This window comes from Eschrichtius robustus, chromosome 7, assembly GCF_028021215.1.
Source record: "Eschrichtius robustus isolate mEscRob2 chromosome 7, mEscRob2.pri, whole genome shotgun sequence".
In the NCBI taxonomy this organism is placed as follows: Eukaryota; Metazoa; Chordata; class Mammalia; order Artiodactyla; family Eschrichtiidae; genus Eschrichtius; species Eschrichtius robustus.
Window position 1 is genome coordinate 136898325 of NC_090830.1, and position 15000 is coordinate 136913324.

At 51.7% G+C, this 15000-nt stretch overlaps 1 protein-coding gene across 15 annotated transcripts in view; it reads right to left on the reverse strand.

Moving 5' to 3' along the window:
* Nucleotides 1-15000, reverse strand: part of EBF3 (EBF transcription factor 3) — a 115238-nt gene that overhangs the window by 34242 nt on the left and 65996 nt on the right. For 10 of the 15 annotated variants that reach the window (XM_068549105.1, XM_068549100.1, XM_068549104.1 and 7 more), the window contains exons 7-8: nt 3773-3854; nt 22-166 (exon numbers count right to left, since the gene is read on the reverse strand). In XM_068549105.1, coding sequence (XP_068405206.1) covers nt 22-166; nt 3773-3854 — 227 coding nt within the window. The remainder of the gene's footprint in view (nt 1-21; nt 167-3772; nt 3855-15000) is intronic. The other 5 variants (XM_068549106.1, XM_068549102.1, XM_068549098.1 and 2 more) reach the window with 1 other exon arrangement.

Here is a 15000-nt window from a genome sequence, read left to right on the forward strand (position 1 = left end):
AGGCATGTAGCATGTGCCTACCATTTTCCAGATAAGAAGGGGCCGTACCTTCTGACGGGTCCAGGCGGCGGGCCCGCCGCCCGTGTTTGGAGTTGTTGTGCACAAACATGTTGTCAGACACGGCCAGCACGTGGCCGTCCACGTTGACCGTGGTCGACACGACAACCTGCAGAGACAAGCGCAGGTGAAACCGGAGTCGGAGGTGGAGGCGGGGCCCTGCCAGGTGTCAGGCCCCTTCATGGGTGCCCCAGCAAGCCAGCCCCCAAGGTCTCGAGCCACCGACCCACTCTTGCTCCCGGATCCCCCTCGAGGCCATGTGTGCGCACAGCTTTTTTGGCTAATGGGGTGGGTGGGCGGTTTTGTTGTGACTCAAGATCGCTTCTCTTCCAGACCCGCTGCACTAATTACAGTTTAATCTCCTATTATGCTAACAAGTGAATTCAATTCACAGAAATATTCTTCTCACCATTAGCTTCAGAAACACCCTTCCAGCCACTCATTTTAAAGCTGCTATTTTGATTGATCTGTTCACATATTGATTAGATAGTTTATCTAATTAAAATGAGTTCACTGGAGACTGTCCTTCCTGGAAGACTTGTGAGGATTCAGAGTTGCCCCCCTCCCAAAAAAAGGCTTCATAAATCAGAAGCTGCTTCTGCTACCCACATCCCATCATCAAATGATCCCCGGGTCAATGTCACAATTACATCCGACGTCTGGTAATGAACGTTTCTGCATCTGAAAAGACCGAGTTGAATAGGAATAAAATGGTTTCAAGTGCAGGGAAAGTTCCCTTTCTCAAGTTCATGGTGAAGGATGGTGAGGATGGCTAGCACCTGCTCTACCAAGGGAGTGTGATCCTGTTGGAGGGAAAGGCGCGGCCCTGAGGTCCAGGTTCGGGGGGGTGGCCGGGGAGGAGATGGGGGCCGGGCTCCCTCACGTGCTCAGTGCTTCGCAGAAGTAAAAAAGGAAGTCACACCGGCAGGGACGGCCTTGAGGGCCCCAGACGTCCTCCCAGGGGAGCTTGGAACAAGCACCCCAGAAATGGCACCCCCTACCTAATGGACCCAGGAAACAGGAAATTACACCGGCCTTGAGAGTTTCCTCGGACAGAGGTGGGTCTGTATACTGCATTATTTCCAGAATAGCTGGGGTAGCACAGATGTGAGCGCAGGTTCAGTCTGGGTCTTACGGCAGGACCTGGGGGCCGGAGCCTGGATTTGGGGTGGAGAGAGTCCCGTTCTTTGCCACGTTTGGGCAGTGGAGGGGGCTGGCACCACCCAGAGAACCACGACCCCGCGGAGAACAGCTGGGCCGGAGGGTGGGCACACGTCAAGGCATGCCACGCACGGTGCGTTCAAAGCCACAGCTACAGTGGACCCCCGTTACTGACGAGCCACACCGATGCAAGATGCTAATGACAGAGGAGAGTCGGGGGGGAGGGGAGGCCAGGGGCTCATGGGAATTCTTCACTTTCTGTGAAGTTTTTCTGTAAACCTAAATAAAACTGCTCTAAAAAAGAAAGTCTACTAGTTAAGAAAAAATGATACACAAAAGTGATTGTAAATAAGTAAGATTTTTTAAAAAGCAAAGCTGCATACTTATATGTAAATACATCTGTGAGTAATTGATTTTTTATAAAAATCTCAGGCCCCACAAGAAGACCGTTAAGCAGGACCAGTACCCACTGCACCCACCCCCCGCAAAAGAAGGGAACACCTTCCCAGATGACTCTCTCTGGCTGTGGGCATTGCCAAGATCGTTAAAGTCTCCACAACATCAGGCCCCTCTGTGCCTCGAAATAATATCAGTGCCACCACCAGCGTCCCCGGGTCCAGGCTCAGACATCTCACCATAATCTCTCTCTACTATCTCCGTTGCCCTGGCAGGGGTGGCTCTGACCCCACTCTGGGGCCACTACTCGCCTGGCAGCCGCTATGCAGGGGACGCAGGGCTGCCGGGGTCACAAAGGCACCCACCTGGCAGGCTGTCCACCAGGCCCCGCCCTGGGCGCAGGGGGACCTCTACCGACACTGCCCCCGAATGGGGTGCAAAGACACAGGACTAACACCGAGCCGCGGGCTTGACCCTCTTTACATTCCTAGACCGTGATAAGTTAAAGAAACAAGAAAGGGTAAAAATAAAAATAAAAAGGGACACTGTCTTTGCTCTGTCATCTCTATATAGGTCAGTCACCAAGGGAAAAGCATAGTTGAGCAGAGAAAGCAGACAAGCTGTGTTTGTTTCTCGGCCGGGCCAGCCCTGCGGTGCACCTACAGAAAGATGCTGAGATTGTGGTGCCCACTGGAAACGTTGTGTAAGCCCTGACCTAGTGTTAAGTCCAGTTAAACCTCCTGAGAGGCAGAGAGATTAGCTAAAGAGAGGGAGGAAGTCCTTCTAGTAACTGCGGGCTCCACCTGTGACTGATGCTGCCTTCGGCCACTGGCGAGCCAACGTGTGACCTCCACTCTGCTCGACGGATCAACGTGAAGCCTCGCGCAAGAGAAGCGGAAGCCCGCCCCACTGTGTGCAAGAGACACCGCCCCCCCACCCCCCCAGGGTCAGGGCATGACTGTGGGCGGGCCAACCAGCTCCACCGCTCTGACTGGCTGGTTGGATGTCAAGACAGATGTCACATTTCGCCTAAAGACTGAAGCATAACTTAACATTTCTAAAAAGAAGCCTTGAGTGATTTGATGGTAAACTAGTCTAAATCCCAAAGAAGAAGTATTTGGTCACATCCAACCTAGCAGTGAGCTCCCAAATTCTTCTCTGGTGGGTAGGGACCAGGAGCGGTTTTGGGTCCCAGCCCAGATATTTTTACAATTAAAATCAGCAAAACAATCCATCATGTGTGCTGAGCACACTTCACCCTGAAGTCACCTCCTAGTCATTCACAAACAAAGACAAGAAAACCATGACTGGATCAGAACTTATCCCTGAGCCCAGCTGGCTCTCCACGCCTCTCCTCGCGAGGAAATCCTCTGATCTGAGGATAACTAACCAGAGGACAAGTTAGCCTGGGTTCAGGAACACGGTCTAGCTCCCAGGTGTGGAATTAAGGAGGCGAGAACAGCCCAGCCTCAGGGGAGGGAAGCTGAGCTGGGGAAACATTCTGGAATTGGTAGACGCCTGCATGGAACAGCTGCAGCACCCTCAGTCCTGAGTACACCCCATATATTACCTAGTGGTCCTCCCCTACCACAGATCAATCCATCCCTAAGGAAGATCTTCAGCACGGGCTCCAAAGTCTAACCAACCGAACAAGCATGAACAGCAAGGTCCAACTGAGGAAACAGACTAAATGAGAGGCTATCCTTATGAGGACTTTACTTGCAGAAACCCTGAAACAGTCATTCTGAAACACACCCACAGGACTCACCACGATCGGATGTAAGACAGACCCCACCTTAACCTACAGCCCCGATCACTCTGATTTCGGGGTACCCCGCAGCCCGACACAGAGGGCCAGGGCGGTGTGCACTGCCCCAGGAGGCAGAGGCACACGCTGTCATCAGAGCAAAAGCTCAGGTCACGTTTCCAGAGCCAGCTTCACTTTGTCACGGGCCACACCTGGGCTCCATGACTCTGGCGGACTGAGGTGCCAGATCATTTTTAAAGCAATCGATTTACATATTCTTTCGAATGAGCCCATCCTGGCTCATTTGCACCCAAGCCCCTGAGAACTAAAGATTGGTTTCCGAACAACTGCAACATCAGGGAATTCAACTTTCACAGTGTTAAGTCTGGACCACGGTCCAGAATCGTGTACCTGGAATCTTCGCATGTCCCGAGGGTTGCCTGCATTCTTCAAACAGTTCTGATTGCACTTGAGGAAAAACTTTAGAAAGAATCTATAAAAATACAAAAAATGGATATTTGTTAGGGTTATCAGACAAAAGACACAGACTTTTGTGAAAGATGCTCTTGCATGGGGAGCCGACCCCATACCACCTGCTGGCTGCCCTGTAGGGGGCAATAGGGAGAGAGAGAACTCGGGAGAGGCCAGACAGGCACCTCTGGGTCCACTGGCCACTGTGGAAGATCTCCACACAAGGAAGCAGTGACTTACATTTGTCTTGACACTGTGAGGGTTTCCAAGCTTTATAATAACAACCGTGACTTAAATTGGCCATTTCTCACCTGGATCTTTGCACGACCATTAATCACTGGGGACCTGTCCACCCCAGAGAGGGCTGCCAGCTTCAGCAAATAAAAACACAGGATGCCTAGTTAAATTTGAATTTCAGATAAACAACGAATAATTTTTTAGGCTAGGCCTGTCCCAAAGCATACCTATCCTAAAAAAAAAAAAAAAAAATTGTTTCTCCGAAATTCAAATTTAACTGGACGTGCTGAATTCTACCTGGCAACCCAAGCCCAGGGGCCATCACTGCCTAGGTAAACACACTTTTAAAGAGGGGCTTCTCAAGTTACAATAGGTATGACTCTTAAGAGAAGATCTGGGGTGCTGTTTTAAGGGCGGCAACGACTTCTGTGAAAGGCCTACGCGTGGTTTTAAGGGACCGATCGAGACCGCCCCCCTCGCCCCCGCCATGAGGCAAGGAGACCGTCGCTTAGGGGGAGGGGACCAGGCGCTGCCCTGGTTGGAGGGGAGGCTGGTCGCAGCGCTGCTTCTGCTTCCCGCCAAGGCCTGGCCTTGTTCTGAAGCGTGACGTTTCAGGGGTCCTGACAGAGTGTTGAGATGCTGTGACAGAAATATCATCACCTTGTCCTCCCCATTCCCGCGTGCTCTGTGACAAACATGGAAGCTCTGGCTCACAACAGGAGCGCGTGGACCCCGGGAGGCCCGGCTGCACCGCCGGCCACGGGAGAACAGGGGGTCTCGGCCCTGCACCAGCTCGGCTGTCTGGAGAAGGCTGCCCGCGTCCTGAGCCCAGAAAAGCTGGGGCCTCTGGGCTGACACCCCCATCTACAAGGCTATCAACAAACGTCTCCCCTATCTTCTTTCCAAATATCCTCTGTCCTACTGGTTGATGACTAATTTTTTATGAAGTTTCACACAATTTCCTTGACTTCAACCTGACAGTCAAGCTTCCTTGCGGCTGATTATCATATCAGAAAATAAAAAGATTCGGGAGGCTGAGATTCATGTCTCCAGCTGCATTCCCAACATCCCCCGGACGACTTTCCACCAGGGCAGAGGAAAATCCGACTGATGGGAAAAAGAATAGTGGCCACTTAATTAAATCTCCTCACATCCCGCGCGGCCTCACTATTTTAGGCCAGAATTTACATCTTTTATTAACTCGCCTCACCTATACACTTAGCTCACCGCGCCTCTGAACACCATCTGCCATCAGCATACAGTAAGCCGCCCGGCCGTCCACCCACCAATTTCTCCTAACAACCGCGGTGCAATTAAGCTCCACGCGCTCCGCAGCGAGGTAAATTAAGCGCACCTGCGGCCCCCCTGCGCCCAGCCGCATAAGGGCCTAACAAGGTGAGGGCGTCACAAAGTTACCGTCCTGTCAGGCAATTAGGTTCTCACTTTGGGGGCAGCAGCCACACGGCGCAATTACGCCTCACATTACCGCCCGGAGCCACTCATCTGCATGGAGCCGACTGGGGGAGCTTTTCTGTGGTCCGATTTCTCCCCCCATCCAGAGGAGGTTTCTTTAAGTTCCTTGAGGTCTGCTTAGCCAGTTCACCCTTTCACCTCCCGGAGAGCAGAGCGGGCATTGAGCCTGAACGGCCCTCGCCGTGCATGGCCACCGTGGGCATGAGTGGCCTGGCCCCCCGTGGGCCTTCACTGCCGTCAGCTGCAGAAATGGGCAAAGTTGGGCGCTGGGCCCCCTCACCACCCCGAGCATCTCGGGGTCAGCTCCGGGGCAGGTGGGTGCGTGTGTACATGCACACACGCACACACACTCTTACACGTTTTGGACGTGTAGGCAATGGTAGGATTCTTCTCAAAGTTTCTCAAAAAGCAGCGAGAGGACTTAGAAAGACCTGCAGATCTGGAGTGTACAGCCCTACAGAGCAGGATCCCTCCCGGGCACTCGGGCCCCAATTACACAAACGAAATAAGGCCCAGCGTGCGTGGGAACGGGCGCAGGTTGGGCCCTTACGGAGGAAGAGGAGCCTTGCGCTTAGTTTTCGCCCTCATTTCGGTTCCTCGAGGATTCAATCAGGCCTCCTTGAGGTGGGCGGCACGGTCCAGCCAGCGCACGGCTCCCGACCCCGCGCACCGTCACGTCCGGAGCGAGCATGTGCCTCTGCCAGCGAGCGCTCACTGGCGTTGGGGCGCGTGGGTAGCGTGAGAAAGGGACGCGGACGCGTGAAGTCAAATGGTGGTTCTCATCCTTTACTCAATTACCCTTTAATTGGCTTTTTTCTAAGAAATATCTGACAGGCACTTTACATATCTCACTTCTAGAGTCTGGTACACAAAGGATTTAATACTCTTGTTATGAAAGGAAAAATCTTTCCTATGTCAGAAAATCTTTGGCTTTAACACCAATAAACTCTTTATTACTGCTAACCATGGATTTGCTGCTCGATGGCAAGGAGGCGATAAAAATTCTAACCTGTCATTAGTACATTATGCTTAATTGTACAGTGTGCTCCCGGCTGCATCTGTTGGCCCATCATCAAAATGACCATTATGTACACTAATTCCCTGACCCTGTCTTTATTTCCCTAAAGAGTCATCATCTTTCACAGTAGGTACCAGAGTAAATCAAGCCTGAAATATGGGCTTTATTTACTTGTTTCTCCCAGGCAGGAGGGGAAGCAGCAGCTCAGGGCAAACTGCTACACATCAGTCGAAACTCCCCAGTAACGTTCCGCTCGGAAACAGCGCACAAAATCCTGGAAAGTTCTCAGCAGCGATTACGAGGGGGGAAAGGTGTGATCTCATTACTTTGGAAGTCAGGTTTCCTCTTTTAGGGCGCGCGGGGATTAGCAGAGAAGCCACGTGGGTGATCTCCTTCGCTCTTAGGAGAGCAGGTAGCAGCAGGCTGCCTCTCCCGACTCTGGGGCATCCTGTGAAGATGGGCCCAGGGGCCCTCTAACTGGGAGGCAGGGACGGGAGAGCTGCTGGGTCCAGCCACTGAGAGCTTGAGCCTGAGCTGGAGACTCCAAGGCCGCCCTCCCTTCTGCAGGGACAGTTCTGCTCAGCAGAAAGGTCAGTGTGGCCTCGGTGGTATCCGTGCCAGCGTCCTCCCCGATAATGCCAGTGCCCCCGGAAGTGCTCCGCGGCAGGACACGGGCACCTTCAGCGGGGCTCGAACAGCAGGACTGACCGTGTTAGCTGGAGCCCACTCTGGGTATCACGCAACAAGGGGCAAGCCCTCACACCTCAGTAACCGATTCCAAAGTCTGCTCCCCTTCTGTGTGTTTAAGCTATGAATTAGTTCATTTATATTTACTTTTATGAAGCTGATTAACCAGGGCTTCTCTATCTGATGAAAATCATTTTAATTGTAGTGTTAGGCTCCTGTGTAATATCCATTACATTATGAACTGTTTAAATTCTACATGGGTATTGTGTAAATTGGCCCTTTGTGGGCCAGCAGGCAATTAGGACCAAACACTCTCCTTTAAGCGGCTACAGAACTTTGTGGTGTTGTTCAGGACAATCAGAAACAAAGGAGGCTGTTTAATTGTAATTTAATGGAATATCAAGGAGTCCGTGGCATTAGACGCTGGCAACAGAGAGCAGGAGAGAAAAATTAACTGCAATTATGTTTGATTAAAGCTATCCTTCTCAATAATCAGCGGTCCTGACAGGCCATGGGGCTCTAGTGGGTTCCAGGATGGCAAAAGGTGTTGAGCAATATTAGGGCCAATAAAGGGGGTATTAGCATAGCTAATTACAGCCCTGCAAAACCTGTAAAGGGGGCCTCTGTGTATTGTAATGTGTGAAGTAATTGGCCAAGGCCGTTATCAATTACATAAGGAATGAATTTGGTTTGTCAGAGAAAAGCTGATGAGATGCATCTCCTCTGACACCAGCCCCTTCCCTCCTGTTTCCAGTAGCTAAGAACTTGCCCACTTTTATCAAACGCTGCAACTCACCAATGGCCAAATCGCTGATAAAATTATCTCGCCAGCAAGCGTTAGGGTAATTAATACCACTCATCCTCCCCGCCTTCCCTGCCACTGCTCTTCCTCACCTAGCCGAAGCCACTAATCATGTCATAATGATTTCTTTCCCTCTGGTCAGAGGAGAAACGGACTGTCTCCTTAGAAATGCAGTGGGCTTGGCGTGCGCACCCTGGTGACTGAGGAGAAAAAGGAAACGTGGAGCCGTCTCCACGGCTGTTCTTTGCGTGTGGCGACCACACGTCCCACGCAGCACCTCAGGAAACACTACATGCAGAGATTTAAGAAAATTTTTTTAACTGTCGAGTTTTAGACTGTCTCGGGGCCTGGTCTTGCGGGTGCTTGGAAACAGGAGTGACCGCAAGCTTCAAGGCCATGAGGCCGCAAGCCGGGATACCCAGGTGGGCCCCCTGAGCACAGGTGACGGGCACAGCCAGGACAGAGCTCCGGCTTCCAGCAGCCCCTCCCGCACGTGATCCCAGCCTCAGTCCGAGCGGCCACGGCCTCCTCTCCTGGCCCTCGATCACAAGTGACGTGGGAAACCTGAGTCCAGGGTTGAAAAGTATTGGTATCTGGGGCACGGGTGGGGAGTCCCGATTTTCCACCTTAAGGCTGAGCTCTTAACAAGCAGCAAACTAATGCCACTGGATAGGCCTCCATGTCATCCATCAAAACTCCCAAAGCATGTGTGTGTAAATCACGGCGCTGACAGCTTCCGGGGTTTCCGGGAGGGCAGGGACCCCATTCCTGATCGAACCCCCATGTCTTTAGTGACTGCATCCAGGACGCAAAACCAGGAGGCTCTTTTCATACCTAATAACCTTGACAAGAGTGAGTCGAGAAAAGCGGCCGGAAGGTGCAGCTGGGAAAGTCGCCACCCTCTGGTGGCTGCCAGGGGCTGCGGGGCTGGGGAAGTGCCTGAGGGGCACGGGGTCTCCTTTTGGGGGGTGACAGGAATGTTCCGAAGGAGATGGTGGTGCCTGCACAGGCCTGCGACTGGACTGAACACCACTGGCCCATTCCCCTGACAGCGGGTAACTGCGTGTGCCGCCCGCCTCGCTTCCATTCGCCACCGCAGCGAGGAGGTCCCCGCCCAAAGGGACGAGGAGCCCCACAGGGCAGCGGCCCCTCTCGGGGTGTCGGTCGCCGCGGCCGCTACTGCCCTCTTGAAGGGAAACAGTGAAAGAGTCAAATTAAAAGATAGAGCCTTTAAGAGACTCTTCCCTGACTGATAAGGAAGTGACCGGTGGCGGAGTGCTTGCCTCCAAGTCCCGGCTAATTACTGGGAAGTCCCTGAAAGCAGTGGCCACAGCTGTGGTGTGTGCCGGGCCATCAGTCGCTGCGGTATTGATTACTGAGCAATCCTAGCCGATCGGCTTCTGGGGCTCAGAGACAATGTGCTTCCTTCAGAAAACCTGTAATGAGCAGTTCCTATACACGAGTACACTCTGCTGACATCAGATCTGTGCACTGAGATAGTACACAGGTCAATACGTATCGGATTTCCAAAATGCGAGGGTCTTAATGTCAGGCCTCTCTTTTTCTCCCACTCCTGCCATTAGCTATGGCTGGGCTCGCGTCCTGTAATGCCATACGGGAGGGAAAATCTGCTCCATTAGTCTGATTTATTCTTCAAATATGCCATGACAAATTGCTTTAACACCAGACTTATTAAATTCTTGTACATTTCAAGTTATGGGTCTCATATACTTGTAGTGCCTGCATGACGTCATCAGGAAGGGGCCAGAGGGGGGACGGGACTGAATTTTACAGCTGGGCCCAGATGGCCTTTGTGAGGGGCCTCCCTCCCGGGCAAGAGGGGCTGGGGCTGCCCGACTCCCCACTGCGGGTTCCTGGTCCCCGTGGGCGCCGTCCCCCGGCACGCATGATATCCTGCATGGAAATGCAGATAGAGGAGGATTTGAAAATATCCACGGCTTGACTCGCGGTTCAACAATTACTGGCCTTTGTCTGGAGGTTCCTGCTCTACTGTAGCAGAGGCTGTCTCTAGTGGGCTGGAGCTATTTTACTTTCCCTCGCTGTAGTAACCACACCGCATTAACAATATTTGTACTACAATCGCCAAGGGACCCACTTCCCAGATTCTATCACTTCTTTATCTCCTGACAAATACCTCACTATCGAACATTATTAGGTTTAGAAAATTAACCCTTCGAGGTCCACAGCCACACCAGGCCCCACCGTCCCTCCAAAGAGCCTTATCGCTAAATTTCTGCTATAATGGTTTTTCGTTTCATCACAATTTCAGCAGCGGCTGTCAAAGAGGCACTTACAGATACCATGATCTTGTACTTGTGCGATGATTCTCATTAAAACGATGCCAAGGAGATCTGATGGGATTTAATAGCTTTGCCGGCCAGTTCGGATCTCCACGCCCATGACAGATCCTGCCGAGCCCTCCTTTTGGAGAAATGTGTACGACTCGCATTAAACTTTTCTGGGTGGTTTTAATGTGTTCAGATAAGTAAAACCCAGGTAGACGTTCTCGAAGCAAATGCATGCCCAAGCTCTGCGCTTTTCCGTTACCCTCCCTGGCTTGCTGTCAGGATTCTAGTTAGTATTTTCTGTAACCGTTCCTGATAGTTCATGATAGTTTTGATAAGGTTATCTGTTTAAAAGAAGTCAGCCGCACAACACAAAGGAAATGTGAAGTGCGCTATATTTACACCAGGGTTCTTGTTTCAAGTGCCTATCTTTCTTCTCTCCCCCTTTACCTATTTCTCTATTTCTAATGGGCGATGCGGCATTGACGTTATTTCCCCAGCAGATCACTCGCCCTGTCAATCAGTCTGTATTTTGTCTTTCGCTGCGGGCTCATTAAGACAGCCTCCTCACTCCCTCTGGACACCGCTCTATTTGCCAGCTCTGATCACGAAGCTCCTTATTTAAGAAAAATGCCAGCATCACTTGTCTCACATCAGATGCACCCCCTGACTTGTTGCCAGCTCCAGGGGAGACTTTTACAGAGACTTCGTGCGCAGAGATTAAGTGCCTATGCTTATCCGAACTTAGGGTTTCAAACCTCTCCCACCGAACGGGTGTGCGTTTGGAGGGATCTGAAGATGACGGGAATCGCCCCTCTTGCCATTCTGATTTCTGTCGGCAGCGGAGAGCATCCTCAAAACAAACACGAGGTTTTCTGTTTGGGGTTTATTTCCCGCCCCCCAATCTCCAAGTGGGAAAGACCTTGTTCGTGTTTTCCTATTCAGACACACGTTTTCCTCGTCCATGCCAGCTTGCTTAATTAAGAACCATCATCTTCGTGGGCTGAATTATTAATAAAAAAAAAAATCACATTTGAAATCAAGCCTGTGCGTGCACACAGGACACGGGTGTCGAACCTGCCTACGCCGTGCGGCCTCTCTAGCCTTTTAGGTCCTGATTAAAAACTTATTAAAACATTATAAATGATTAATGGGAGCCCAGCTCTGAGTGGCAATTATTAGTTTTAATGCAGGTAATGCAGCTTAATGAGGGGCACATGTGTGCAAAGCTTTAACTTCATTACTCCTGCGTGTCAACAAATACAAGAGAAATGTGTGTCCGGGTCATCCATTACTTGAAACAGCACCGAGCCTTCCCTCTTCCCCTCCCTTTGTTGATGAGCCAGGAGCCGTAAATTAAGCCCTTTCTGTGGCTCAGGGAAGAACCAAGGTGTTCAAATCACGGGCCCCCCTGCCCAGCTCCCCACGCCTCCGTACCACCCTGTGTGTGAATATTATCCCACAGATTCTCTTTCCTGGAGCCCTTCGGCACGTGGGAATTTTGCACTGGAATTGTTGCAGGTTGTCATTGTCTCGGCTTGGAAACAAGAGCTCCTGACATTCAGAGCCGACTGGGTGTTTTTGCTTTCCAGTCTGGAAAGGTTCGCGGAGGAGTTTCACTCCATCCTGCCAGCGCCTAATTCATGACACACGGTTTCCCTAAATACCTGGACGCGGTGCGTTCTCAGGGCCCGTGTCCTGGTGTGCAGGGATTGTGCACACCCGTGTCCCCCTGGCCAGAAAGGCGCTCTCAGGCTGGAACGCAGAAACACAAGGAAATACCCGTTGGCGGGCGCCCGGCTGCAAAGCGGAGATGTCGGGGCGAGCCCGGGCTGGGGAAGAGGCTGGATGCTGAAGAGATGCATGTACGATGCTGAGAGTGGGGAGCCCGCATTGCTTCGTCCGCCCGCAAAGGGGCCCACACAAGTCGCCCGCCCCACCTGGGACCCTCAGGCCGGGCCTGCGTGCAGCCCACAGCCGGGAGCGGGCGGCTCGGCCCAGGTTCCCAGTCACCTTCTAGTTTCTGTTTTTGTGACAAGCAGCCAGATCCGGGCTGATCTCCACTATCTGTTTGAAGAGTATTCAGGACTATTTGCATCACTTTACCGCTAATGTATAATATATGGCTTTAAAGTGGGCCCAAGCACTGTCTTGTTACCGAGCATGAAAAAAGTAAAGGCAATAAAGATACGTTAGCCCTCTCAAGCACAGCGGCTATCATGCAAGCAAGAAAGGTTGCTGCTTCGAGTTAAGAGGCAACCTTTCTGCCTGCCTAAGACAATGGAAGAGCAAAGAAAATGTCAAATCAAGAAAAGCTGGATTTAGAGATGAGGCGGCCCAGAGTGACGCTGGTGCCATATTTTGTGAAACTATAATGCTGTTGGCAGCAAAGACCCGTGTTTCTGATTCATCTAGGGCCGCATGGCAAAGCTTTGTCAGCCTGTGCAAGGCATAAATAATTCAGGGTGAGAGACGGCAATTACAGGGCCCTGCACAAGCAAAATGAATATTTTATGAGGACTAAAACTGCTCTGGAATGAATCACACACACGGCGTCGCACACACATGGCAAGGGGCTCACACATGGCAGCCCCAAGAACAGAGAAGCGCGGCCCTCATCTCCTTCCAGGCTGTGGACGGCAAACCCAGCGGATGGTAATCAGCAAACACAAAAAAGCCTCCCCCCCCCCCCCCGCCCCCCACCTCGCCTGGCCGGGGCTGCCGGCTCCCACGCTCCCGAGAGATGCTCGGCCCCGAAAACGCCCGGCAGGGAGGCCAGAGACCCTTGGCTGATACACCCCACAAGTTTGATGTTAAGTGGGTAGTTCTGAACTAGCATGGTGGGCTTGCTTATTGTTTCAGTTGTTCAAACTACTGATAGGCGTCATCTGGGAACCTTCTATTGGTGAGCAGGTGATCTGGATGCTGGTCCAAGGAGAAAAAACAGCTCTGTTGTCCTCGATGAAATTGAAGAGAGCTGAGTAAGGCGGGGCCACGGGAGCCTGGGTGAGCGTTACCCTCACCGCCCCAGCTCTCCGCCTGAGTTTTCATTTCCTTCCCAGGTGAAGCACATTCTGCGGCTCTACCTCTGTCTTCTGGACCTGAATCCTACAGGATCCAGGTCACCTAACAGGAGGGCTGGGACTACGGCTTTTTATCTCCAAACTTGCATGCAAAAGTTGCTTTCCTCGCTTTGAAAAGCGGTACCCTGCTAATGGGAGTAGGATTATGGCAAAAGAGATCTTAAAAGGCTGAAAGGATGGTTTCATCTGTTACATTTCCTCCAAAAAATGCTCCTGCTGAACTGCTAGGAACAAATAACAACATTGTTCACGAGGCCGAGGAGGCCAGTCCCACTGGTGAATGGCCATTGTGTTTGTCCAGCTACTGATACCTGGGCTTTTGTGGAGGAAAGAAGGCCGGGGGCCGTGACATCAACACAGCACAAGTGTCCCTCTGTGCAGACACCCCGAGAGGGTCCTCACCATGGTGGAAACCAAACACCAGATCCCTTAGAGAAGGATTTTCTTTAAATCCAACTCCAGTGCATTGTTTATGAAAACAAGGCTATTAGGTATATTAATAATTTGATAAATAGGGATTTTCCCTTAATTATTCATGAAGAACATTTGGCAACAGTAAAATTATATTCACAGAACAGGTTTATAAACCAGCTAATTATAAATTAAGTATGCAAGAGAAAATTGCTAACCTTGGAATTAAAATATTTTATGATTCTGCAATTACAAAAAAAAAAAAAAAAAAAGTAGAGAATTATCAAAACCCCAGTGTGATCAGAGAGTACACAGGACCCTACAGATGGCACAGTGTGGGCTGGGGGAGTGACAGCAGAAAACGTGGGCCAGGAAAAGTGCCTCCACCTCCCCCTGCAGCCCTAGGAGTGGAGGTGGCCTCCAGACAGCACCACTCTGCTTGTTCTGCTCAACTGCAACTCTCCAAGAGGATAAGCTGACAGAACCACATCCATCCCGACAAGGCAGCTTAGCAACCTCAGGAAGGCCCTGCCTGCTCTCTGCAAAGGACACGGCGTGTCACCTCTGCCTGCTGTCAAGCCCGGGCACGTGGGCAGGCTGGCGTGTTCCCATCACTGTGCTCGGGGCCCCCAAGGAAGCCCCCGAACGCCCCTCTGACCCCCACTTCACTACCCTCCTACTGGGGCGGGCTCCACACTGAGCTGGGGGTCCAGAGGGACAATATTGGTGCTGATGTCAGAGAGGCCCGCAGTACCGCCGGTCCCCACTAGAGGGCTTCTCATGGCGGCGTCAGTGGGGAGCAGGCAGATGCCCCGGTGCTGCCGGGATGCAAGCACAAACTTGGGACCAACCTTCCTGTGAGCTGGGTCACCCCAGCTCAGTCTCTGACTCTTCCAGAGGACTTCACGGTCAGGGGGCTCTGTCCACACCCACCCACGGCCCCCGCAGCCCCCCGGGAGCTAAACGCAGGAAGCACACCCCTGGTGAGTTTCACAAACATTTCCCTTTCCTCATCTGATAAGAAAAGACACAGCAAAGCTTGGTGGTGGGATGAATTGGGAGACTGGGGCTGACATATATACACCAATATATATAAAATAGATAACCAATAAGAACCTGCTGTATAAAATTCAAAAAAAAAAAAAAAACAC